The sequence below is a fragment of the Cebidichthys violaceus genome, unplaced genomic scaffold, assembly GCF_023349555.1.
Source record: "Cebidichthys violaceus isolate CVI_PGR_0920_01 unplaced genomic scaffold, fCebVio1.0.p SCAF_37, whole genome shotgun sequence".
Classification (NCBI taxonomy): domain Eukaryota; kingdom Metazoa; phylum Chordata; class Actinopteri; order Perciformes; family Stichaeidae; genus Cebidichthys; species Cebidichthys violaceus.
Genome location: NW_027176561.1, coordinates 1,064,404 through 1,091,118, shown reverse-complemented (window position 1 = coordinate 1,091,118; position 26,715 = coordinate 1,064,404). Strand labels below are relative to the sequence as shown.

At 41.1% G+C, this 26,715-nt stretch overlaps 2 protein-coding genes across 3 annotated transcripts; both read left to right on the top strand.

Moving 5' to 3' along the window:
- Window positions 1-3,008: 3,008 nt before the first annotated feature.
- pias4a (protein inhibitor of activated STAT, 4a) lies at window positions 3,009-16,239 on the top strand. The gene is made up of 11 exons (XM_068725977.1): window positions 3,009-3,035; window positions 5,068-5,449; window positions 5,572-5,656; window positions 5,765-5,806; window positions 6,105-6,195; window positions 7,278-7,406; window positions 10,449-10,554; window positions 10,648-10,721; window positions 10,885-11,045; window positions 12,220-12,371; window positions 12,472-16,239. The coding sequence occupies exons 1-11, from the start codon at window positions 3,009-3,011 to the stop codon at window positions 12,735-12,737; spliced, it is 1,515 nt and encodes a 504-aa protein (XP_068582078.1). The 3' UTR covers window positions 12,738-16,239.
- A 1,148-nt stretch (window positions 16,240-17,387) lies between these two features.
- map2k2a (mitogen-activated protein kinase kinase 2a) lies at window positions 17,388-26,124 on the top strand. Of its 2 annotated transcripts, XM_068725952.1 has the most exons (12): window positions 17,388-17,612; window positions 17,970-18,161; window positions 18,504-18,714; window positions 19,561-19,707; window positions 19,842-19,919; window positions 20,334-20,385; window positions 22,435-22,559; window positions 23,208-23,421; window positions 23,561-23,625; window positions 23,751-23,812; window positions 24,105-24,150; window positions 24,244-26,124. In XM_068725952.1, the coding sequence occupies exons 2-12, from the start codon at window positions 18,073-18,075 to the stop codon at window positions 24,352-24,354; spliced, it is 1,200 nt and encodes a 399-aa protein (XP_068582053.1). In that variant the 5' UTR covers window positions 17,388-17,612; window positions 17,970-18,072; the 3' UTR covers window positions 24,355-26,124. The 2 variants fall into 2 exon arrangements, with proteins under 2 accessions (XP_068582053.1, XP_068582052.1); XM_068725951.1 differs by having other exon boundaries at window positions 17,388-18,161.
- The last annotated feature ends 591 nt before the right edge of the window (window positions 26,125-26,715 follow it).

Here is a 26,715-nt window from a genome sequence, read left to right as displayed (position 1 = left end):
AGATCACAGATAAAGATGAGCCTCTCAACTGTTGTTAACGTTGACGCGCTCACGAGCGACACAATCTCAACCTGTGGAAATGACGTCAGTCTATAAGACTAAATACAGCTACTTTGTTTCACAACACAGTTTAATTAAATGTTTTCGCCTCTCTGACAAACCTCACGACCAAAACCACTTTCTCAATATCCAACAGCCTTTTTGCTCCTTGATCGAAGAGTTGTGCTTCACGGTTGTGAAGGTGTCTCTATTTATATGACTGTGAATTTATCCCTCACAGAAAGGGGTAAAGAAGGCACAGGGGAGGTCTAGGTAGGGGGTCTCAATTCAGGCGGATTATTTTTATTAACCTAAGCAAATCTTTGTAATTACGGGAGATTAAACACTCAAGATTTAGCAAGACATGGTGTGCAGCGGATGGATGCTTTACGATCAAAGGCCTTTTAGATACCAGTGTTATCCTGTTAAAGTTGTTTTGTCTATGGGGATGCTGTCCAAAGAAATACATCAATTACCATAGAGCAGTAATTAATGGGTCAAGTTCAATGTTTTGGAGACAAAACACATTTAGCCCGGTCTCCTCCTCCGGAGAGAGTACAAATGTACTCTGAAGACACTGGTAGGTAACAGAACAGTAAAACGCATGACTGGAAAATTCCTGTTTTTGACATGACCTGTTTTTTATTTGTGTGTCCTGTGACCTTTATTCCAATTCTACTCATTATTCTAAAATATACTTATTTATTGTTAACCATTGTAAAAACAAATGTTCACATAAAAAACAATAGAATATACAAGTAATACAGTTGTGAGTGAGTTAAATATAATTTCAGATAACTCTCAGTGATCAAAACTGAAATGCCTCTACGCTACTTCTTTGTATTGTATAATATTGTAATCTTTAATTGTTTAATGCATATTTTACTAGCTAACTGTGGTTTATTTTTCAGAAAGTTCGCTACATTTCAGATATTGACTAGCGCTCTCTAATTGTGTCTTAGGACTATACTACTGACTTTAGCTATTTGTTTAATGTTTAATTAAACTTTACCTCTGAAATTGTATCATTTGTGTTTTGATTGTGATGATGTTTTAATGTAAATGATGAATTTGTGCCGCATTTTTATGTTCAGGGTTGTAGCTGAAATGCAGCAGACTTGTTTATGCTGTTTATGTTATGATTTACAGGTCAAACATCCTGTGTATTATACTTTTTAATGTTGCGATGAATTGTGTTTTTTAATCTTTACACTCAGTTAATAATATCTGCATTTTTACAATGAAGAGAATCAAGAGTCTGTAAGTGTTTTGACCAAGTAAGAGGTTTGATAAAGCACCTAATCCCCCTTAAAACATGGTGTCATTCAACCACTTTGTGTAATTAGTCTTTAAGTTCTCCTTAAGTAAGATCAAAGTTTTTAATTTTTAATAATAAACTATTAAAAATGTTTTCATCATATAATACACATTCTGTATCTGCTTCTTGTAGCTCTGAAGTGAAACTGTGTCACACTTTCAGTGTGAAATATTTAAATTCAAAGTCCTGAAAAACAGTTACAGTGTTACATCAAATGGGAAATTATCAATGTCCATTATTTCAATGTTTTGTATTTGTAAAGTCTGTGGTATCTGAAACAAATAAAGGTTTAAAAGTGTCTGTGTGCATTAGTTTATCGGCCACTGATGGACTTGACAATTGTAGAGATTGAAATCTTCCAACGATAAGATATAAATGTTGTCCTACACAGTTTCCCCTCAGCCGTCATCACATTAGAGCAGATAACAGTAATAGTATATAATCTGTATCTACTTCGTTCAGTGGTTTTTGTGAAGGGATGAATTAAAAGAGGTCAAATCATGGACCATATTGCCCTCTTCTGTTTAAATATAGGAACATGTTATAGCCTTCATACACAGCAGAGAGAACCATTCTGCCTTTATACTAGCAAGCCTTTGTATTGTAATTAGCTTGATTATCAACTCCTATGCAAAATGATGTCCTATTAATTAAAAAATATGAACCAATATCAGAATATTAAAAACCACAGCATTTATTGTAGGGAACAATAATATAATTTGGGTCTGCATTTGTGAACTAAATGTAGGAAGGTGTTTGAAAATAGCTGAATACTACATTTTCTATATCTGATTTGATTTATAAATCTTAATCATTGATAACCTTTTCCATGAAGCACCATGGTGGCAAAACCAGCTTCTCTTTGAACGCACCGTATTGTTTTATTGATGTTTCACATCCAAAGTAAAGCCAAAACAAAACGAACCATGTTATTACATGATACTGCAACTCCTTCAATTGATTTTTGTGTTTCCATGAGGCTATTCTTTGCCCCTCATATGAGGAGCTTCTGGAAAAGCAGGGCTGGATCCCCAGAGGGAGTATGAATGTGTCCACAGCATGCTTGTTTCCATTTAGCTAAAGGCCTGACACCACATGGTCTTTGAGCTTTGGACAGGGTATGGCGGGTCTATACTTTGACGTGAAAATGTATTTCATTAGTTACTCATTTTAATTCAATCATGAATAAACCTCAGACAAAGCATTAACTACACATCTCACGGCCGGTCGCAAAACCTGTAACGGAGTCTTTTGTTCGGACGGGATTTGAACACACCATGCGACCTGATCCACTTGACACCCCATGCTTTACAACCACATTGAATCTAAACCATTTTCAATACACACGTTCACAATATCTCGATACTATAAAACCGAACTATCAAGAGTATCAAAATGCGTTGACACGTGATATCATTGATGGACACTGAGGCCTAATTTGGAAATGAGACCTGTCTCTTAGTGTTTTTTAAAAAGTTGCACTGTAACTTTAAAACATCTAGGTCCCGCCTATTTTGTATATAGATCTTCGGGCTCCGGTCGCATCCGCTCTGTGATTGGCTGAGGCTACCCATCCGTCAAAGCAGGGTCTGCGGTTCATTGGTGAAAGACTAGCCGTCGTCTCTGGCTCTCGCGGTACTGCTGCACGAAGATGGCGGCCGAACTGGTGGAAGCGATGGCAAGTAGAGCTCTGCTAGCTTTGGTTTGACGGGAGAATGGCGCGGGAGAGGGGTTTGAAACTCAGCCTGGTCAAGGGGAAACTGGGGGCTTTGTATAGATATAGTTACGAGTCTGTACTCTTAGAAATGTGGCGTATTACATTCACGACTCAACGAACTAGCTTGTGTTGCTAACGTAGCTAGCATGCTAGGTAATGTTAACTAATGCAAGTGCGTTGGTTTAGCTAGCATCACGCTGGCTCTAAAGGAAGACACCGATAATGAATGATGGGGACCATAAAAAAAAACACTTGGGGGTTTGCTGAAAGCTTGCCTCCCGGCGCGGTACTATTCGACGTTATTTGTCTCCTTATGATGTCTCTCTGTAGTTAGCCGGTTAGTTTATGAAGCTGTGCACCTGTCAAAATGTCCAGTAGCCATGATTGAATACCGACAGCCCAGTCTGTGGAGAAGCTAGCCAGCCGATTAGCGCAGCCTATATTGTTCAAGTGAGGCTGATAAAATGGCAACTTTACTGTCTTTTATGGCTGTTTTTTTTGTGCCCCACACGTCCAGTAGAAGCCTCAATGGACAGCTGCGTTATTGTGCACATTTAATCTTAGACACAGCAAATTGTGCAACTGGTGCCCAACTCAACAATGTCACACAAAGCTAAAAGCACGACACGTTAACACGGCTCAGGTTTTTCTAGTAACAACAACAGTACGTGTTGTGTTCATTTTTCATCAAAAGGGAAAACATCTGTGCTTATTACAGTTTGTGTTCCGTGTAAGGTATGATTGTTACTGCTGCACAAACAGACACCGACACAAATACGATGTAACGGGGAATACTTTGTAATCATGGCGTCCATCAGTTATTAACCATATTTTAAGTAAAGTTTTGCAGACGTTGGTTAGTACTACATTTAAGGTGTATTCTACCTCATGGGACAACAGACTTTGGTACGCATTTAAACATTGTGCAAGCCAAACTATACCTGTCTCTTTAAAAAAACAATAAAGATCCAAATTGTAAGTTTTAAGATTTATGTACTTAAACTAAACGCTGTTCAAGGTGGTCATGTCTTTTGCTTTTCAGGCTTGCTGGACGTTGGCTGTGTAGTTTCTTTCTGTGTGCATGTAATGTTGTGACATGCAGCGGTGCAGTAATACATTTTAACTGCTGCAGTGCAGTTTGTTTATGGTAACTAAATTTCTTTAAAAACGGGGTAATTTTGCAAGCGGTTATTGTGATGCACCGTTATGTCATGTTAAATGCTGCATATTATTGTAAATATTTGTGTGGAGCCTGTCGTGGGCATCATCGGATGATACTGAGTACTAATCCGATACCAGTGTTTAATTAATAAGCCGTTTAACTCATTGTGTGGAAGTGACTGGGATCATTCTTTTATGTCAAGAAAAATTAGGCTCAGCTTAACGTTTGTCTGTCTTACTTTGTAAAACATAATGTGACCAATACATGTAAATTTACTGAATTATCATTGAAATAATAAGTCGTACAACAACTTGGTAACAACAGGAATTGCTATTCAGTGCAGCAACAATTTGGTTAAAACTTAAACTGGAATCAAAATCCCAGTGTGTAACGTATATAGTATACAAACATAGAATTGAATTCAATAGATCTGCCCTATTGTCACCAATACTTGATCCAGCTATTTGAGTCAATATTGTGCCGATATCATTACCGGTGCATCCCTACAATTCACAGAATATTAACACTGATATACTGGGATGTATTTTCCACCTTGGGTTATATAGCTAGACAATGATTTTCCCTCACAGCAAGTTATACCTTTTTAGAAAATCTGACTAAATATCTTCAGAAAAACTTCAACATGAAATGCTTGAAAGAGTCAGAGAAGCTTGGTTTTATGTATTGATATCCCTTGGATTTGGACATGACTCTCAGAATGACTCTGGACTCGTAATTTCACGGCGTTGTCAGCCAGACCTTCCCCGTTTACAGACTTCATTGTCCCAGTATTGTGTCTCTAATGTTTTTTTGTCTTGACCTCCCTTTTAGAACATGGTCAAAAGTTTCCGGGTCTCAGACCTGCAGACGCTGCTGGCCTCAATGGGCCGCAGCAAAAGTGGGCTGAAACAGGACCTGGTGGGGCGAGCACTGAGGCTAGTGCAGACTGAATACAGCCCGGAGCTTCTGAAGAATGTCAGGCAGCTCTACGAGTCGCGCTTCCCCAAAACATCTGGCTGGCTTGCGGCGCGGCGCCCAGATGGCGTCCCAGTCGCCTACTCATCCCTCAGCTCCTCCCCCACTGCCACCTCTCAGGGCGCAGACTACCTCAATGGCATTTCCAAACCGATGCCCACACCTGCAGCAGAGGTCAAGCTGGTGCCACTGCCCTTCTACCAAACTTTGGAGACACTGTTGTTACCAACAGAGCTAAGTGAGTGTGTATATAGCTTGATTTTTCTGTATCCTTGTATTTAAATAATTCCTTTTGTAGGAATTGTTATGTCTACATACTGTGCTGTGGTTGTGATGGCTTGTCTCTAAACATATTTACAGTTGCCCAGAACAATGAGAAACTGCAGGACAGTCAATGCATATTTGAATTAACACCAAACCAAGCAGACCAGATCAGAAATGCAAGGTAAGGAAATCCAAACATTCTCCTCCGATCTGAATTGTTAACATTAGCCTTATTCTACAACTCTGTATCTAACGCTCAATTCTATTTGTGACCCTTTTACTCTTGAAGTGAGCTTCGTCCAGGAATGAGATCAATCCAAGTGGTTCTCAGGTAAGTTCCCACTATAATGCATTGAAACCTATTTTAATATCCTTGATGTATCAATATCCTATTTCAATATCTGTGGCTGTGCTGTTCATCAGAATTTCTCTCATAAATGATCATTGGGAAAAAATGGAAAACCATGTTTTACCATGTATGGGCATATGGCATTTCCCCTTTAATCTACTTTAAAATTTGAGTATGTGATTCATTTACTTGACTGATAAAGATTCAGGCATGTTGATTGGCTAAACAGTCAGACATTTTCATGATGCTAAACTTTCTCTCTCGTATTTCTCTGTTGCAGAATCTGTTACACAGACTCCATCGGTGTCCAGGAAGACCAGTATCCTCCCAACATCGCTGTCAAAGTCAACCAGTCGTACTGTCACGTGCCGGTGAGTTCATTTACCTCTCTGGGAGACAAGCCACACCTTCCCAGTACAAATGTGACTAAAGTTTGGGTGTTCCTCTGCTCATGTTAAATCATTTCTTCAGTCATGCCTGTAAGCCATTTTTTGTTTTTAATACAGTCAGTAAGTCACTATTTTCGGTGTCAATGGCAGACTTACTGACTTGTCACAGCCAAACTAGCGTCATGATATATGGTAGTGATGGATTCACCAACTGTCTGTGTTCAAACTGTTCATGTTGAGTGTTTTGGTGTTCAAGAGGTGTGTAGTCATCAATCAAACTGGAAAGACAACATTCACTGAAAAGTTCACTTGAACAGTTGAGCCGTAGTTGATACACAAATACAGGATTAGTTGTGGTTTTGATGCTATATATGTATATTTTTTTTTGTAATAAGCTACTCAAAGTTGAATGACAAATATCAAAATGTTATTTGCTGCTAGCAAGAAAGCCGTAGCAAGCAGATGGAGGATTGAATATTGTAAATAAAGTTAATATATGGAGTGACTGGCTTTCTTTTTCAGTCTTTGTATTGATCAATTTGTTAAATATTGGAAAAAAAATTGTGACCTAATAATGAGCTGTGTAACTGCTGAATAGAACCAAAGACACCCCCGTAACAGGTGTTGAGGTAAAAAGAGTTTTCCTCAGTCGCATATAATCAAGTTTTAATATCAGAGGCTTCTTTGTTTGGTATGAATCCGCTATTCATAAGTAGATACATTAACACCAAGAAGCACATAAAGAGGAAGATACAAAAACACTGAAAGAGTGACTGTATTCTAATGCTCTGAGCTCAGCGCTCCTCCTTCAGTTCCGCTCCAGTAGCAAAACTGAGCTCTAACTTCTATTTTAACTATTTGCAATCAAACAGCTTCTTGTCTTTTCACTTTTCTAATTTTAGTGCTTCACAGTTTGTGAGCCCAGTTAGTCTTTTATACTGTATCTAAGCCCTTCAGAGGGAGTTCTGATGTCTGTTATGTCAACAAATTACTCAAAACCAACTTGATTAAGATGATATATGATAATTAACATAATCTTTTGGTATTTGTCTGTGTGTTTACAGGGCTATTACCCCTCTAATAAGCCTGGTGTGGAGCCCCGCCGTCCTTGTCGTCCTGTAAACATCACTCCCTGGTTGCATCTCTCCAGTGCCACCAACAGAGTCACCATCACCTGGGGAAACTTTGGCAAGGTCAGAGTCTGATGCTGAATATTTCATATACCCCTATTTTGACGTGGCTTAGGGTTGTGGTGGTGCACCGATGCAAACTGGGACATGCAAGTCTTTCTTCTTGTGTTTCATTGGCCAGTTGTGAATGCTACAAATATATAAAAACATTTATAAAAAAAAAAAAAAAGCTCCTGAGGGCGAACTGCTGAACTACTTCTTCTAGCGTCTTGATCTAGATACGCAGCTGTAAGTCTGCTTCTGTTGGCTCCCTCGTCTTTAGAGCTCTTGTGTAAACCAATTAGAGATGAGCAACGTGAAAGTAAACACAGTGAGATACTGCTTTTTATATTCACTTTTCTTTGTGTGTTAATAGTTTTTTTCTTTATCCCAGAGTTTTGGAAATAACCAGATCATGGTACCTGACGGTAAACCTGCACTAAAGTTGCCTGATGGCTTAATAGCTCCGTGTTCAGAAAATATAGTCTACATCAAAACTTAAATTTACTTGTTTTGTATGATATATATATATATATATATATATATATATATATATATATATATATATATATATATATATATATATTTGAGCAGTGGTCTATAGTGTTTTGTATGATGTGGAAGAGAGAGGAGTGTCATGAAGGTTTGAACAGTATTGCGACGGCCTCCTTTTATCCACAACACGATCCAAAAATACTACAGTACTTTAGAGGTGTGTTGAGAAACGTTGCTGGTTTAGAGGAAACAAACACAGGAATACAGGGTTGATTGCTCAGCTTACATAATAGAATGTCTGAATGTCTGTTGTGCTTTATGACGTCATTACCATAAAATATATGTAAGTTATGGTGCTGTTAGACGCAGCCATCACTGGAATCTTATTCTACAAATAGTATAAAACTGTTCACTACCGAGCCTGTTTGTAACCGATATTGAAAACGTTATCGTGTGTGTGTGTGTGTGTGTGTGTGTGTGTGTGTGTTGAGAGGCTGAGCCCAGCACTTGTTCAAACACTAGAGCAGTTGTGAGGCGGCTCATAACTGCTGCTGCAGAATGAATACAGGGGAAACGGTGATCAGTGGAGCCCAATCTTTATCTGCAACTCTACAGAACTACCATGTAAAAAAAAAAAAAGTATGAATAGACGAGCAAAAAATACAATTTGAATGTCAATGTTATAAATGAAGCTGAACTATTTGTACATCCCTAAATTCTAAAGTTTGGTTAAAGGGAAAATTTGCCACCTTTTTTTTTTCTTTTCTTTTTTTTTTCTTTTTTTCTGGATGTCCGATAAGTCCTGATGTCAAATGTAGTCCACTGAAGAAATACATTCCCATGTACCTGCCGGCTGTGCCTACATGTACCAGGATGCATTGTGCACGAGCAGCACGTTAACTACATTACACAAGCTGTCTTTTAGTCTGATAAACAAACTCAGAAAATTAAAAAATATAATATTCTTACACCTAAACTGAAACGTACGACCGTACACCTTCTAGTTTTTCCTCTTGCCCTGATCTAAGAGTAGCTTAATATTTCAAACGAACCAAATGAAACTCACCAAAACTCTCCACTGTTCCAACAATCGGCAACTGTAGTGTGGTTGAATAAATCCCTAATTCTGTGTCTCTCTGAGCCTGTGCCAGCTGCCCTCTGAGCAGCTGCTCCAGTGCAGCAGCTCCTTGGCGACTCTTTTTCCTTCTTCGGAGGCAGACTTATTACATTATCAAGTTACAGTGACAAAGATCGCACCGCTGCTCTTGGTTGCCTTTTCCAGTTTATCTTCGGGATTCTGAAGAAGGTGTCCAGCACACTTCTGTCCGAGCGAGGCGGGAAACTTTCATGCATAGTAACGCAAACACGACTCGGTCCCTCCGGGTTCTCGTCGGCGACGGCATCCAACAAAAGCTGCCCGCTGTGACTTTAAGCACAGCAGGATGACTCCGTTTCTGTCAGCATCTGGGGTCAATCTGAGCAAAGGCCCCACCTGACGGCGTTTTGCTCTCAGCAGCTCAGGTTCTGAAGGGTCCTCCTCGGCGATATCCTCCCTGCTGCCGCGGCCTCTCTCAGGCTAAATATCCCAGTCAGCTGAAAACACCGTAAAAATGTTTGAATGGCTTTACGGCCACAGCTACCACAGCTGAAGTAGCTCTCTGTAGTTCTTCCATCTCTGGATGCAGGAAGAACGGACTTTGCAGCTGCGCCCCAGAGACACAGAACATCAGCAAAAGCTGCAGGCGTTTTGTCGCACCATAACCATAACTCCGATACATAAGGATAAGGTTGAAAATATGCAAACTTTCCTTTTTAAGACCTATTTGCACTAAAGCTTAAAACAATTTATTTAATGTACCCCCAGTGTCTAGCGTATTACAACAAAGATCCCAGAGATAGTGAACATTCTATTATCGTATTAATTTGTCGTTTTATGTTTTCCTCAGGTGTGACTTTTTAATTTGCCAAAATAATATAATATAATATAAGATCGCTTGCATTAAATACAGTAATATAATCTGGAGGGTTCCAGATTTGCCTTTTGATTCTTCTAACGTAAGCTAAGAACGGTGACCTGGAGTAGATTTCTCTTACCATAACATACCTTGTGTTTCTGTCTGTTTTATTGATGTGGCTTAATGTTCACTTTGCGTACATTTTTTTTTTTTTTGGCAGCTGTTTTAGATTTAGTCTTAGTCAGTGGACAAAATGGTTATTAGTTTTAGTTGCTTCATAGTTTTAGTCAACAACTCAAAACGTAATAGTTGCCAATCAGGCATTACATTTTAGTCAAAATGTTTTCCCTCTTAATTTCTCATATTAGTCTTGCGTCCAACGTCCTTTTTCATCAGAGTTTAATGAATACTTCATGTCTAGCTAAAACAAGAATTTTGTCATTTTAGTCAAACTTATTTCACATGAGATTTTGTCTTGAAAAACACAGGTTGAAATGATCACTGGGAACTATTTAATAATTCAGCGTAGAGTTAGTTCACAGAATGAACACTGGTGTGTTTGCTCTATTTAAGATTGCTTGATAAGTGCTCACACCCTGTGACTGTGTGTTTTCAGCGGTACTCTGTGGCCGTGTATCTAGTGAGGGTCTTCACTGCAGCAGACCTCTTCAGCCAACTCAAGCTCTGCTCCGTGGAGAGTGCAGAACGCTGTCGTGAACGCAGTAAGTGCTTCCTTTTCTGCCCAAATGTTTAAAATATTAAGACATATTGTCCGATAAACTATTATGACACTTCGTGATATTTTTTATCTACAGTCCAAGACAAACTACGCTTTGACCCAGAGAGTGAAATTGCGACAACGGGCCTCCGGGTGTCTCTCATCTGTCCAGTGAGTATCCATTCATTTTAAGATGTGGAGGAGTCAGACTCCAATGTTCTATTTCAGTTGTTCTGCAGTATCAAAGGCCAGTTTCACAAACACGTGTCCTGCTGTGAAGCTTGATTACTGTTAACACGCGTCTTCTTCTCTCTCTCTCTCTCCCACTTCCCAGCTGGTGAAGATGCGGCTCGGTGTGCCCTGTCGAGTTCTAACTTGCGCCCATCTTCAGTGTTTCGACGCAGTCTTCTTCCTGCAGATGAATGAGAAGAAGCCCACGTGGACTTGCCCCGTCTGTGACAAGCCCGCCCCCTTTGAGCTGCTTACTATTGACGGGTAAGGAGACAGAAGCATGCTCTGACTTGTCCCACCACTGCAGCACCATCTTCCTCTCAATACATGCAGAACATTTACACTTTAGTGTGTTGGAGCCAGGTTAGGGGAAACTATTTAAACTGCACAGACTTTCTTGATGAAAGTTGAGTCATGCACCAACCTACTATGTTTTCATTTTAAAAGCTTTCAATGTTTTTTTTGCATGGCATGAGAATAAGGATTTTACGAGGACCAAGTCTATGCCAAAATTCATAATGTGACTGTACTTGTTTTTCTGCAAGATTAGCGTTTGAGACTAACAGCACAAAATGTCCCTGATAATGCTACATTGTGAACAAACGCATCCTGTTGACGTTTGCTGTTAGCAGCCGGTGGGCATCACAGTCCAGCTAACGGCTAACGTTCATTCTCTAATCAGTAAGAATGAGTATTGGGGGCGAAGATACATTACGACATTAGGATGTGTTCAAGTGTAAAATGTAGTTGTTGGCGAGAAACATGAGGCGGATTATTAGAGAATAATAATCCAGTATAGGTATCAACAGTAGTGGAATTTCACTGGTGTTGTTGTCGACTTCTACATTTTTGGGATGTCACAATACCAGTCAGTTGTTGAAGGTTGTTTGAACCGTCAACAAAGCTGTAGGTACAACATGTTCATCTGTAATCAGCCTGCAGTGTTTGTACTAATGAGAACTGCATTTGAACTAATCAGAACAGCAGAAACCACACAAATGGACCGTCAGTCCATTTAATGAATAAAGAAACATGATAAAATACTTTCATCCTCAACCATTTGGGCGTGTAGCAACTTTGACAGGCACTCCCTTACTTTCACAAACACTGAAAGCATTGTCTTACGGTTTGGCTTTGAGATATATTTGCATTCCTTAAATTAAGCCTGTGTGAAAGTCCCTCCTTTAGCTCATCTGTCTAGCTTTCACTTTCAGCAGCCGAGTCTAGTAGGGGAGGGTTTTGAGGAAGAAATTAATACAGTTTTCAATTTGCTATTTGATGAATATGGTCAAGATTATAAAGATATGGTCCTCATGGTGGTGCTTGTGAGGATTTAGAACGACAGATCTCTGCTATGCTCCTGCTTATAGTATTTTGCTCCTTTCCTGGTGTGAAATCTGTTTAGTGAGGCGACTCTAAAGCCCGTCGTGTGTTTCAGGCTGCTATCCGAGATCCTGAAGGAGACGAGTGAGGACATCGAGGAGATCGAGTACTTAACCGACGGATCCTGGCGACCCATCAGAGATGAGAAGGAGAGGGACAGAGAAAGAGAACGCAGCAACACACCAGAGTATCCTGTTGTTGATATATGTAAGTGTCAATTCAGCCTCTCGTCCTCAATGTGTGGATTTTTAGTGTGCTCGTGTAAATCGTTGCGCGTTCAGTTTTAAAACGACCTTGATGTGTGCAGGCATTCCTGAGGCAAACGGTCATTCACCGGCCCACAGCAGCACCAGCCTGACGGGCAAGTCTGGAAGCGGTTCTGTGGGGATGGGAGGAGGAACCGCTATGGCGCCGGGAGGAGGTGCGGTGGTAGATCTGACTCTTGACTCCTCCTCTGAGGAGGAAGGGGGCGGGGCAGGAGGAGACAGCGAGGACACTGAGGACAGCGCCGACAGTCCGGCCCCGAAGAGGGGCCGATACAACTACGACAAGGACCTGGTCACTGCCTACTGACCCCACAGCTCTGTCCCCTCGTAGACTGACACAGAGACCGAGAGGCAGGGGGCTTAAAAAGGACAGGAACACAGGAATCCACTAGATGCAACGAACCCTCCCTAATGCCCAAACGTCGGAGCCTTTTAGCAGCTCTCTGGTTTGTATCCAGTCAAAACAAACACACTCAAACAAGCACTGTTAAAGCTTCGATCTAGAGGGGTTAGGATTCCTCTCTGTACTGTACACCACTGGAAGCAACTCTAACTCTTTTTGGCCAACAGTCACCTTGCAGTGAATATCTGTACCGTCCTGCCTCTACCTAAAGAGACCGAATGGATCGTGCACCACCAACCCCCCCCCCCCCCCCCCCCCCCCCCACCCACCCCTTCTTTCCTCCTCTCTTTTTCCAGACTGTTCCCTCTCTACCACCTCATCTCTCTTTGTATTTGACTTGGAATTACAGGCTCTTTTAGCCACGGGCGTCCAATGTGTGCGTCTTTTGATTTTTTTGTTTTGTTTTGTTGTCACATTTGTGATGAACAGGCAAGTTGAAAATGGAGTCTCCTCAGCAGTTTTTGGTAAAAGGTCAAAAACAACGAATGGAAAATTTGGGGGAGGACCAGGCAGAGATATCTGGAGTGTGATGCAAATTTAAAATCTCTCCTATTGTGTTTATTTCTTTCTTCAGAGTATGAATTCAAAGCTTGAAAGGGTTTTTTCAGGAATTTATCCTTTTTATTGATGAAAGGGCAGATCACAATACTGGCCTCAATGTGTGATGCTTTCCATTTTTATTTTGTCCTTAGCTAAAGAGAACCTACCTCAGTCATACAATCTTAGCAGACTGACCAGAGAGTAGCTCAGAAAGAAGTGGAGGACAGAAGAATCGATGCGTCTTTCTGAAGCCAATTTTACACTGGATATTTTGTTTTCCTACATTTCTCTTCTTTTGTTTTGTTTTTTCTTTTATTCCATCATCCCGTACAGCTCTGTTCCCTCTGCAGCAACAAAATCTTTGTTGAAGGTTGAGACAGTTTGTGGATAACCAAGCTGAGTGTAGGTGTCAGTGATGGAAACAGTTGTGGGTGGACTCAGTGAAACATAATTTGCAGTTTAAAAGGATTCGTTAGGAGTGATATATCAGCATTGCATATTGACGAAACGCATCAAAACGACTGTGTGGCGGCTGTGCCAAAGTAAATCTGTTTTAAGAATTCACTCACAGGAACATGAGATTGTGGTGCCTTTTTTTATTTTTATTTTATTTTATTTTGAGTGGTGAAGATTGCAGCCCGTTGTTTTTTAGGCGAGCTGAACTGGCCAGCAGATCAGACCCCAGTCTGAGAGAGAAGGGGTTTTATTACGTTGAGGATTTCTTTGATGTTTTTCAAGTTAGAGAAATTGGCAGAGAGGCAGAATACACTCTGTGGTAAAGGATAGTTATGGAGCAGGAATCAGAAGTGCTGTCGTCCCTTTTTTTTTTTCCCCCCACATTTTGATGTCCTCGTCTGGAAGTATCATATTTATTTAATAGCTTCACATTTTCTTAACAGTTGTGTGTAACCAACTGACTTAACATTTGGCTGTTGTTCTGTGCGGACAGGAGCTTTTGGTTACAGAACTGCTGCTGTGGTTTTGAGTGTTTAGTTCAAGTTGTTTTCCGAGCTCGTGGCCGTGCTGTCGATGAACGCTCCCTTTTTCTTTTCCTCTGAATGAATCCGACCCGAGTCGAAGCCCCTTTTCAAAGTACTTCGCTGCATTAAGGGTTCAACATGCCTGACACGACGAAACTTAATCAAGTGTCAATGAGTGCAACCCCACCACGCTTAAAGTCATTGATTGGATTACAAATGGTCTTGTCTGGAACAAGTGGCGCTGCTTCAACCAACAATCCCCTCGGCCGCCTCTCAATGTAGATAAGGTCACATCTATTTGCTGGGAAAGAATTGGACTTTAATTGCTACATGCTGTAGACTGAAAAAAAAACCCTAATATTTGTCTGCCCTTGCACTAGTATTGTCAGTATGTGATGGCTGCTCCACAAAGAAGGATACTCGGGCTGCATGTGCAGGCTTTAGGAAGGTCATCAGTGTTTGAAGATGAGAAAAGATGTTTGCACTTTCATCTGATAAGGCTTATTTATCTGAACGCCCTCGTGTAGTGAGTATTAATGAAGGACCGCTGACCGTCGTGATCAGTCGGGGAGGAGAGTAGAAGTGACTCGGATGAACTCCGCATTGTACGTTTTGCCTATCTCATCATCCCTTTTGTTACGGTTTGATCAGCACAGAATCTGGTTTTCTTTCGCCTTGCTCATGAGCACAGAGAAATGTCGTTTTCACATCGATCCGGGCCTCGCTGTCGCTCGCGCGTCCTCCGATGAGGCTGATGGTTGGAAAAGTAGGTCGAGCCAAATCTGGTCTTCCATTTTTCTCCTTCTTTTGACACGGTTTACAGAATCAATATACTGTTGAGAAATGTTTGATAATCCACAATGAATTTGGCAGTAATTCATCAGTCTGTCCCTGAAAAGGAAATTTCTATAGAAGGCGCTCTAAGGCTATATAATGTAAAGAACTCTAATACCTTTCTTTAACTAGGCAATTTGTATTTGTAAGTAACTGCTATACATATAAAAAAAATTACATTGTTCACTTGTCTCTGTGTAAAAGTTTAATTATTTGAGTGGATCCCCTAAACATTTCTTTGCCTTATGGTTAAAGAGGAGAGAAGTGAAGCAGGTCGCTTCTGTGGAACTGAGCCAGATACGTTCGCAGGTTGTTTGGGAGCCAGAGAGCGAGAGAGAGAGAGAGAGAGCAAGAGAGAGAGAGAGAGAGAGAGAGAGAGCGGAGGGTCTGTTCTTTTTGTAGTGGCATCTCTTCTTCTTATAATAATGCATAAGGTAGCATGAGGGCAGAGGCTTACAATCCATGATGTAAATGTTTCGTTTGTTGTGTTTTTTTTATATGTTCATATTAAAAGACAATAAAATTAAAATAATATTTTATTAAGCCTTGAATCGCCTCCAGTTGTTCCTACAGGCAAACAGACAATAAGAATGCTGTTGAGGGCAGCAGCACCTGATGCCACAGAGGACGGGGAGGACTGGTTATAAGATGGACATTGTTATGGCCTGTACCAAATGCTCAGACCTGGGGACACATTTGATGCCTGTTGAGGATAAAACTGTAAAATTTAAAATGATCGTATTCTAACAGCTGTTATTGACGTGTGGAATTAATTAAAATCAGTTCTTAAAAAAAAAACACAAAAAAAACATGTCTGCCATTGTTTTATTTTGAAAAGTCTATGTATTCAGCCAGACAGCCACTGTTAACAGGGGATCCACTGAGATGAATTCATTGCGTCTTATTTTCAGCTTTGATGTCTGCAGGTGCTCCAAAAGATGATTAGGATCAACCTCAAAGCAAACTCATCTGATATAATTTTTGTCTTTTGTGAAATTGAGTCGCTAAAAGTGTTCTTGGGTTCTTAATTACATTAAAGTAGTTTCATTTTGGCTGCCCCATAATTACTTTTATGTTAAGTGCAGTGAAATGAAAATGAAAAACGTCTAGTTTTACTTCCTATATAGAATAAAAGTATATTATATTTTTTTATAAGGCAGCATTAAATGTTAAGTTAGCTATGCTGTCACCTCTGTCTGGATCACCTGTATGATGACGGTTAGTCCTCAGTATTCATTCACATAACGTGTTAAAATATATTAACATATTAGCACAGTTACAATACATTACAGGAGCCTGAAACTGCAGCAGCTTAACTGTCCCACATTGCTTCATCTCTGGCTACTGAAGAATTTTTTTGTGTAATAAAACATTTTCATTTTGCGGAATGGTATCCCTTTAAATGCCAGTTTGTTTACATAATACCACTGTTGTCTCTTTATGGGGAACAAACCCCCCACAAAATATAATTATGTTTCTGTGTACTGAATGCAAGAAGGGTTTGCCAATGACTAGCAACAACATTGATTTTGATGCATTGCATCAAATGCATAAAGCAGAAATGCCCCTAGTGAAAATAAGGATAATAGCATGTATTTTACAATGTAAAACTTACAGCCAAGGTTCTAGATTAAAAGCCTGATATTATGCATTGCATGATTTTGTGCTGTAATAGCTGTGAGATTCAAAAATGGTGGTCTAATTCTATGGTTTATTTGGGGTTTGGCTATAGTTTATTATAGACTTATGATGGGAGCTAAAGTTTAATTTCAAAAATTAAAAAAAAGAAGAAAAATACATTTTGCCAAAATGCATGCCATAGCCTTAACAGACAAATTATCTACAAAGTAAAAAATGTTCTGAGTGAGGCAGGTTTAAATCATTAAATACATAAATTCAGCTTCATGTTTTACTTAGAAGAGTTCAAACTGAAAATGTAGGGATTTAAAAAAAAAAAAATACTCTTCAATAATAATATTGTATTTTAATCTTCAGTTACCTCTTCTTACCGCTAGGTGGCGGTGATGTACTTCTCAGCTTGTTTACTAACTGTCATTCAAACACATAAGAAAGCAGCGGGTGTGGATAAGAAATGGTTAAAACTGAACCTTTATCTCATTAAAAAAACAGCATCCTGGAGGTGTTATCATCACAAACTCATCTCCCATGAGATGTTTCTGTATTTCTCGTATCAATTTGTCAGACACGGCCTCAGTCTAGTCTCGCGCTACTTCTATTTGAAGGGCTCTCCCTGTGGGTGTCACACAGGTCTGATGCTGCAGCTGCTGCTTCCTGTATTTGAGGCACCACACACATTTAACCAAAGCCCCACCGAGCTGAAATACGGAGGAATCTGTTGCTCGGACGCTGCCGAGCCTGCGGAGGAAAAAGACACCCGAGTCGGTCTCACCGGTGTCCGCTGCCGGTAAAAAAAAAACCGAGGAGGCTTGCACGTTTACACTGAAGAGACGCAGGGCAACGTTTTTTTCTTCTTCTCCTGAGCTGGTGCTAGCTAGTAGCAGCTAGTTGGCTAATGGCTAGTAGCTAGCAGGAGGTAGATAACAGAAGAAGAAGGAGGAAAAATAGAAATGTGTTCACTCCAAAAGCTATAGAAACCTACCTGAGTTTTAAATATCGCCTCGGCAAGATACGATTTACCCAAAAATAGCTGACTGACATGCTACCGAAAGTATACTAACTTTGCTAACGTTAGCTAGCTAAGTTCCTAGCCACCAAGAAGCTGATCCTGTTGCTTTCTTTTTCTTTTTTTTTTCCACACAAGAGTTTCGAACAAGGAGGAAAAAAGGTTTAGAGTAGCAGCTTCTCAGCTCACTGCCAGGTTAGTGTGTTATTGGAGAAAAGTCCTTTTCGGGTGATTTATTGAAATGGGTCCTAAAAGAAGACCCGGTCCCCTGAACATAACGCCCATCGGGGAGGGACAGGCCACCTCGAACACCATCGATGCTGCATCTGAGTGAGTTGAAGAGATGTATAAATGCTCTGTGTGTGTGTGTGTAAGTTATCATTACATACCACATATGTAACGTTAGAACATCATTAACACCATCGATGCTGCATGTGAGTGAGTTACGATGTATTGTACTTGTGTTAAAGAGAGCTTTATAAATGCTGTGTGTGTGTGTGTGTGTGTGTGTGTGTGTGTGTGTGTGTGTGTGTGTGTGTGTGTGTAAGTTATCATTATTTACCAGATATGTAACGTTACAACATCATTTTAATGTCCCTGTCTTATCATTTCCCCCCCCCATGACTGAACTAACGGTCTCCTCCTCCTCCTCCTCCTCCTCCTCCTCCACAGAGCCAACCTCGAGGCCTTGCAAAAGAAACTGGGGGAGCTGGACCTGGACGAGCAGCAGAGGAAACGACTGGAGGCCTTTCTGACCCAGAAGGCTCAGGTCGGGGAGCTGAAGGATGAGGATTTTGACCCCATATGCGAGTTGGGTGCTGGGAACGGAGGAGTGGTCAACAAGGTCCGCCACAAACCCTCGGGTCTGGTCATGGCCCGGAAGGTGAACATTAACAAATGGTTCATTTTGTTTGTTTGTTGCAGGTGAAGTGGGGAAAGTTGCGTCTGAACTGAATCAAAACACATTCCAGAAGTGTAGATTATTGTCTTTACATCAGATTCCTGGTGCTGGCTTGGTTTGCGGCACCCAAACAATGTCTTTCTTATTACTTACTTATTTCTCCTCACCTATACTTGACCAAGATATAAATATGTCCTCTTAAATAATCTGGGCCTATATATTGGCCAATATTAAGTTATCACAGATAAATCATTTGTGGTGTATACTTCAGAAAAAAAAGTGCAGCTTGTAATCAGCTCCTTGATCACATAGTTTTCTGTCAGCATTTTTTTTCCCCCACTGTAAAATGTCTCAGTACACATCCTGGTCACAATTTTTTAACAAAGTCTAATCATAAGTATTTTTCTATTGTATCAGTTTATTTTCCCCTCTAAATAAATGGTGTTCAGTTTACGAGACAGAAAGTTATCGGGACTCCAGACAGAAACTCAAGCAAGCACACGCTTGTAGGCTGTCAAGCCTTTAAGTATGTGTTGACACGGCAGTTCCCTAAAAAGTTCTGCAAATTATGAAAAAATACAATTTGGAAATATGGGAACTCGTCTTTGCTATACTGTGGTTATCATTATCGGGTGTAAATTCTAAGACGTCCTGGTTTTAAATGAGACCTTAAATATTTAGTGTTGAGTTTGCCGCACACAGATTGAACAGGAAAGTGTTGTTGTTTTGCTAACCGCCGCCTCTGAAATGTGTTGAAATGTCTAATGTGCTGCGTTAGTTTTTTTTTGTCAGAACAGCAGTTGACGGTCTCGTCCTTTCCCTCCTCAGTTGATCCACCTTGAAATCAAGCCTGCCATCAGAAACCAGATTATCAGAGAGCTGCAGGTGCTGCATGAATGCAACTCCCCCTACATTGTGGGCTTTTATGGGGCCTTTTACAGCGATGGGGAGATCAGCATCTGCATGGAGCACATGGTGAGAGACAAAGACTGTTAGCAGTCTACCAGTGGACACGGAATGATGTGGTTGGATACCAGTATTTTTTATTTTTTATTATTAATTTTTAAAGTGTTATGTCATATTTAAATCATTGCAAAATGTCTTTACAGGATGGTGGATCCTTGGACCAGGTCCTGAAGGAAGCCAGAAGAATCCCAGAAGAAATCCTGGGGAAAGTTAGCATAGCTGTATGTACTTCACTTATTCTGTTACATTTAAAAAAATATATCAAGCTTCTGCCTTTTTATGAACACGTTTGTCATCTTAAAATCGGTGGCAGTTTGAATTTAGCAGCGATGTGAAAATCCTTAAAGCTCGTTACTGTGCATGTTTTGTTTTTTTCACAGCGCTGCTCGTTGTGGGTGTGTTTCTCTTGTGGTGTTGCTTAACTAGCTGCGTGTTCTACTGTAATGCGTGACTCACTGCTGTATTTTACTCAACTTAAACTGTTGCAAGTCCAAACTAAGTATAATAACAGGATTATTGTTTTTTTTTAGTCATTGATATCTACATAGGGAAAGCTTTTTTTTTTTTTAATATGTGATGTGAGATTTTGCCGTTATTTGTGCGTCGAGTTAAACTTCTTCCTCTCTTGTTTACAGGTTTTGAGGGGATTAGCCTACCTGCGGGAGAAGCACCAGATCATGCACAGAGGTGAGGGTGTTCTCTAGTCGCACTAAATTACATTTGCTCTCCAAACCCCTTCTGCAACATTTTCCAAAATCGCTGCAGTACGAGAGATACAGAGTGTGTAGTTCGCAAAATATAATAATTAGTGATTACACAATTTGTGGGTGATGATGATCAGGGAATATGTGGACATTAAGGTGTGGAGTGTTGCGCCGCATTTGATTTCAAGCATTATATTCATCGCACAATCACTTTGTAGGTTATTTATCAGCTTAACTCAGAATGACGAATGCTAAAAGTGCAAAAAAAACAATCCTGTTTTCAACCTGAGGAGCCTTTGACTTTAGATATCCCACAAGCGAGATTTCTAAAAATGTGATGGATTCGCTCCTAATTATATTTAATGGCATAGTGATTCATTACTTCTTTTTTTTTTTTTTTTTGTTTAGCCATAAAATGTATAGAAATGCGGTGCCTGTAAGGCCTGAGAACAACTGTGCCTTGTTTCCAGATTTCAGAAAAGCCATTCTCATTTAGAAATAATACAACATAGATGTTTTTTTATGGACTTTTCTTGTGGTTAATATAATGAGTCCCATCCCTTCAGTATTAGGGGCAGCTTAGTTTTTGCTCATGCTCGTGAGGCAACCAGCTGAGACTCAGACCCTGCAAATGTTTCCGTCGAAACATCACAGTTAAGAAAAATGCAGGTTTTATTTTCCACTGACATTATCCTTTCTGCTCTGAAACGGACTCAAACACACTAACTAAAAGCCTTTAGGTATGATTTAGTTTCCCAAATGTCTTCGCACTTGTTTTTGTCGGTGAAACCCTTCAAAATGCACCTCGTTAATTAGACCATCGCCAGTCGTCCTCGTACTATTGGATTCAAATTTGTATTAATTGTCTCCATCCTTTTGCCTCCTTTTTTTTGCATTTTAAGTGTTTTAACACGCTCACCACAAGGCACGCTATTGTTGAAGAAGATCACAAGTTCCCCATCGTAGACGTTGGTAGCATGACGGGGAATAAAAGGCTCAGTAAAGGCAATTATCTTTGCATTCAAACTAAATCGCAAGTCACACCATAGCCATGTCTGAGGCAGGCAAGTTTTCCCACAGCACACTGGTGAGGAACCACGGTGTGTGTCGTTATGAAAAGCACCGGTGATGGCGGCGCTCACGCCGGCACCTTGCCTCGCAGCGAGGCCTCACAGAGCTGGAGGGTCGGTGGTACTCCAGGACAGTCGTCTGAGAGCTCAGGCGGTAATTACAGCCTCTCAGATGTGATTATACAGCAGCCGCGCCCTGCTGACCCCTCCCTCCGTGTCTCCCTCCATCGTTCTCCCGCTCTTTCATGCCACCTCTTTCTCAGTCACTCGTCACATGTCCTTGGTCGGCAGGAGGAGGAGGAGGAGGAGGAGGGGGGGAGGAGGAGGAGGTTAAACCACAGAGGACAGATTGCAGGGCTCAGTCTTGCCCCATTATTTTTGCAGGATGTTTTTCAGCGATGAGTGGGAAACGTGAAAGAACGGGCTTGTTTATAACGGGGGCTCAGCCTGATTGTAGCTATTTTCTCCCTCGCTCGATTAACGCACCACAGATGAAGCTGGGGGGGGGGGGGGGGGGGGGGGGGTGCTGCGTGCGTACCACCTGCAGGCCTCATGGCGGACTAGCTCTTGTCTAAATATTTTGTTTCTAAAGTCATTCTATATTGCAAAGAAATCTTTTCTTCATTTACAAAATGTATTTGTATCTATCAGAAAGCCTCTGTTATGTTTTTAAAGATGCATCTATCACCGTAGACTTAGTCATATATACACATGCATTCATGCCTCTACCATTATAATATTTACATACCTAAGCCCATGTGTATATATAGTCACATACCAGTGTAGCAGTGTTCTTGTTAGCTATCTGTTTAGTCATGATTTTCAATTATAAGCACTACCCTCTCATCCTACTGTCTTCTAACAATGTACAGCTCAAATGATCAGTAAGTCTGAAGTTCGGGGTCTTATTAAAAACGTGTTTTACATTTTGTTCGTTTGCTCACGTCCCCTCTGCCACATAGATGTCAAGCCCTCCAACATCCTGGTCAACTCTCGCGGGGAGATCAAGCTGTGTGACTTTGGTGTGAGCGGGCAGCTCATAGATTCCATGGCCAACTCCTTTGTTGGAACACGCTCCTACATGTCGGTGAGTCAGCTCTGCACGCCTGCGCCCCCACCCCCTTTTTTCCTCTGGCCCTATCCCCACTTTCCTTCTCCTCTTTTCTCACATTGCTCTCGTTCACTGGCCCCGCCCTCTGCCTTCCCTTCCTCTGGCCCTCCCTCACTCCCCCTGCCAAGAGCCGTGGGCTGTGCTCAGGGAAGGGTTCTTTGGCAAAGAGCGAGGCAACTGCGCTCGCTCTTTCTCGGCCTTCTTTCCCCTCGCTCTTAGACACCTGGTGGGTGCAGTGCCGAAAGCCGCTCGTCTGTCCCAATCCCTCACCCACGAAGCACCAGTGGTGTAGAGACACTCACTCTTTCATCATAATTCCTAACACACACACACACACACACACACACACACACACACACACACACACACACACACACCTGTCCTTGCTCACCCTTCTAACTAAAACAGTCCAAAGCTACCCTTCACTTCCTGCCAAACCCTCCCATCCTCTGTCCTCTTGCCCTCACCACACCCATACTCTCCTTGCCATAACACCCCCCCTCCCATTATCCTCTCCACCGCTTCCTGTGCCTTCCCCTCCCAGCCCTCTGCTCAACCCTCTCTCCTGCCTGGCGTCTTGGCTCTACCCGCTCCTTCTGACGTAGATCGTGTGTTTCTCAACAGCCGGAGAGACTGCAGGGCACTCACTACTCCGTTCAGTCTGACGTGTGGAGCATGGGTCTGTCCCTGGTGGAGCTGGCACTTGGCCGCTACCCCATCCCCCCACCAGAAGCCAAAGAGCTGGAGTCCATCTTCGGACGGGCCATCATGGACGGGGCCGAGGGAGAGCCTCACACCAACATGCAGAGGCCCAGACCACCGGGCCGACCCGTGAGCGGTAAGAAACGGAAAAATGTAGATTTGCAAAGTGACACGTTTTTTGCAATAATGTTTTCAGGGTAAAGACTTGCTTAATATGTTTTTTTCTAATTCATTTTTTACGTGAATAATTCTAATGTTATGCAACTTTTTCACAGGACATGGGATGGACAGTAGACCTGCCATGGCCATCTTTGAACTGTTGGACTACATCGTGAATGAGGTCTGAGAAAGAGCTGATTTGCATAAAAACGCACATTTATTTCTGCACAAAATGTTTGTTTGCATGAATTGTTCTGTTTTTTGGTTTTTTTTTTACCTTTCTTTTTATTCTTGGTTCCTCCTCAGCCGCCCCCTAAACTGCCACTTGGGGTCTTCACCAACGACTTCCAGGACTTTGTGACTAAATGGTGAGCGTTGACAACCACATTTTTAGAGCGAGCTACAAGAAGAAGAAATAAAAGCACACTGGTCTTATCTGCTTTTATGCAAAAGTGAATCAGGAGAAGTAGATGATGTAGAGAGCTTAAATTCCTACATGCCATGTGACATGAAGACAGCAGTTGGCGTTGACTGAAATGCAGTTGTGTGTATGTACGAGGTGGTTGGTTGGAAACATTAAATCCAACTTAATCCTTCATTGACAGAAGCAGTTCTACAGTCTCATGTCTGTAACCTTGTTGGTGTGGTTTGTGTTCGCAGTTTGATCAAAAACCCGGCTGAGAGGGCCGATCTGAAGATGTTGATGGTAGGTACCTGAACTTCCTTTTCAGTTATCTTCAGTTAATAATGCTAGCGGTAAAAACAACGGTTTCCTTTTTTCTTTTTTCTTTTTTCTCAGAGTCACACGTTCATCAAACGATCAGAAGTGGAGGAAGTGGACTTTGCCGGCTGGTTGTGCAAAACCATGGGCCTCAACCAGCCCAGTACTCCCACCCGCGGCACTGAGTGAACCGGCCCCGACTGCCCCGACACACACCTGGGTCTTGCTTGCATACACATAAATATACTGCACATACGCGTACACAAGCCATCACACACATTGGCACTTTTTTTTTTTCCCCATCTTGCTCTTGGGTACCGTTTTGTCCCCCCCCCCCCCCCCCATTTATTTCTTCACCAGCAGCAGAGCCCTTTGAGTCGTTGTAGAGTAAGACCACAGCTTCACCATGCCAGTGTCAAGAGTAGCCACAGCTCACTTTTCCACACCGCTGCAGAGGATGTAAAGCACTGAAGGGCTGCCGGTGTGTCAGCTGAATTTGGATTGATTGACAAACTTCTTTTGTATTGTTGATTGTCGAATATACAAATATTCTGTATTAATCTTTTTGTATGGCAACAGTTGATGGCTTGTGGGACTTGTATTTTAATAAATGACCTGCTGTAGAGATTTCCAAACGGAGAAATTCAAACATATCACCTACTTGCAAGTTCTGAATTGGGTTTATTGAAGGTGAATGCAGCTATTTTGATTTAAAATCCCTTCGTCAAACGTACTCACGCATACATGTTCTCAGCAGAGGCCTTGCGATTACCTCCAATGTAATAATAAGATTTGTTAGTAGAGAGTGCAGGACAAATGGGCGTATAATGAGTCCTTTTCACTATTCGGTAAGTGAGCGATCACTCTGAAGATCACTTTGTGAACAATGTCACAAACCAAAGAGGGTCCTCGTGACTAAAAGTTTTTCAACGCCTGAGAACTTTGATTTCGTATGCAAATTCATAAACAGTATATCAGTGTACTTGGAATGTTTTTTTGTTTTTTTTTTGTTTTTTTTTTTCATTCAGTGATCTCCACTGAGTTGACATTGTTTCCTCAACATACATTTCAATGCGCATCCCACACCGTGTCTCTCACATGGGAGGAGGCGTATGTGGCGGAGGCCTGATAAATGCCGCAATGTCATTATTGACGTTGAGGAAAAACAACGATCGAAATGTATTCATGGGACGATATAGCATGGTTTATTATCTTTCTAATACTGTACGTGTATTTTATTTCCCGAGATCACGATGGGGATGATTTGCTGGTGTTTTTATCAAAAGCCTGAATCTCTGCAATGTCGATATGAAATTCCAATCACATTGAATAATTTAAGTATTTTCTTTTTTCTCTCTTCGTTGTTGGTCTGTACTTTCCCCTGAAGTGTATTTGGTTATGTTTTCACTGTACTGCTATGTGTGGCGCTCCAAGCTTTCCCTTGGGACACAACCTGCCGAGAGGCGTGCTTTTGGAAAACCCTTGGGTTGAAATAATGTCTGTGATTCAACCCAATTAATTGTGGTTTAAAAAAAAGAAATACTGTCCAACGTTGAATGAGACTTCAGACGTGTGGAGTAGTACAAAGGGTTTGACTGAACATTTTAACCCAGGTCAGTGTTGGTCACATGGTGGTGGTGGTGGTGGTGGTGTTACTTGCTAGCCTGCCGTCTTGCTAGAGCTCTTGTATTCTCTGCTTATGGCTGCCCTTTCTTAACCCCCCCCCCCCCCCCCTCCTAAAATGTGCATTTGTTCAGAGCAAAAATGAATGCGTTGTCACTTCTATGTGTACAAAGCTATATACAAAAATTACAGGAGTACTATTTTGCAGTCTTAATATACAAATTTTTGATTTATGTAAATGACAAGGGAGAAGAGTCATTTTATTATAATATAAAAATGTGTTGGATATGGTTATAATGTATAAAAAGATTAAAATAAAACTTATTTGTCAATGTACTGTAAAGTGTTATTTATTTATGGGAGCCGTTGCTGTTCGCTGTGTCGTTACTATACATCTGTCGCTAACGGACCAGAAATCATTTTAACCATACAGACAACAATGAAGCAACAAATATGTAGATGTTTTACAGTTTTTAGCCGTTTTAGAGTAGCTGCCACTCGTGAATTGTTCTGTAATGATTTACTTCATTTAGTTTATATGTTCATATGGCTGTTGTGAGGGCCCTATAGCTAACACAGAGAACACTGAGCTTATGTCCTTGATCATTTAGATTGGGTTCATTTGGGGCAATGCAATAACATAAAAAAATGAATTTATACAAATTGAATTTTTTGATGGGGACTTGGTTGTAATGTATACCTATTGCCTTTTCCGGACATTTACGTATTCAGACTCACTCTCTAATGTGGATGGATTATTAAATGGGCCCATAAGGCACAGGCTTACACTTACACTCAACGAGACATGTCAACCAGGAAGATACAAAAAACAACCACAAAGAGACACCAAAAGACTCTAAAGCAGACCAAAGCAACTACAAAGAGATGCACAAACAACTATGAAAAGGTTTAAAACAACCACAGAAT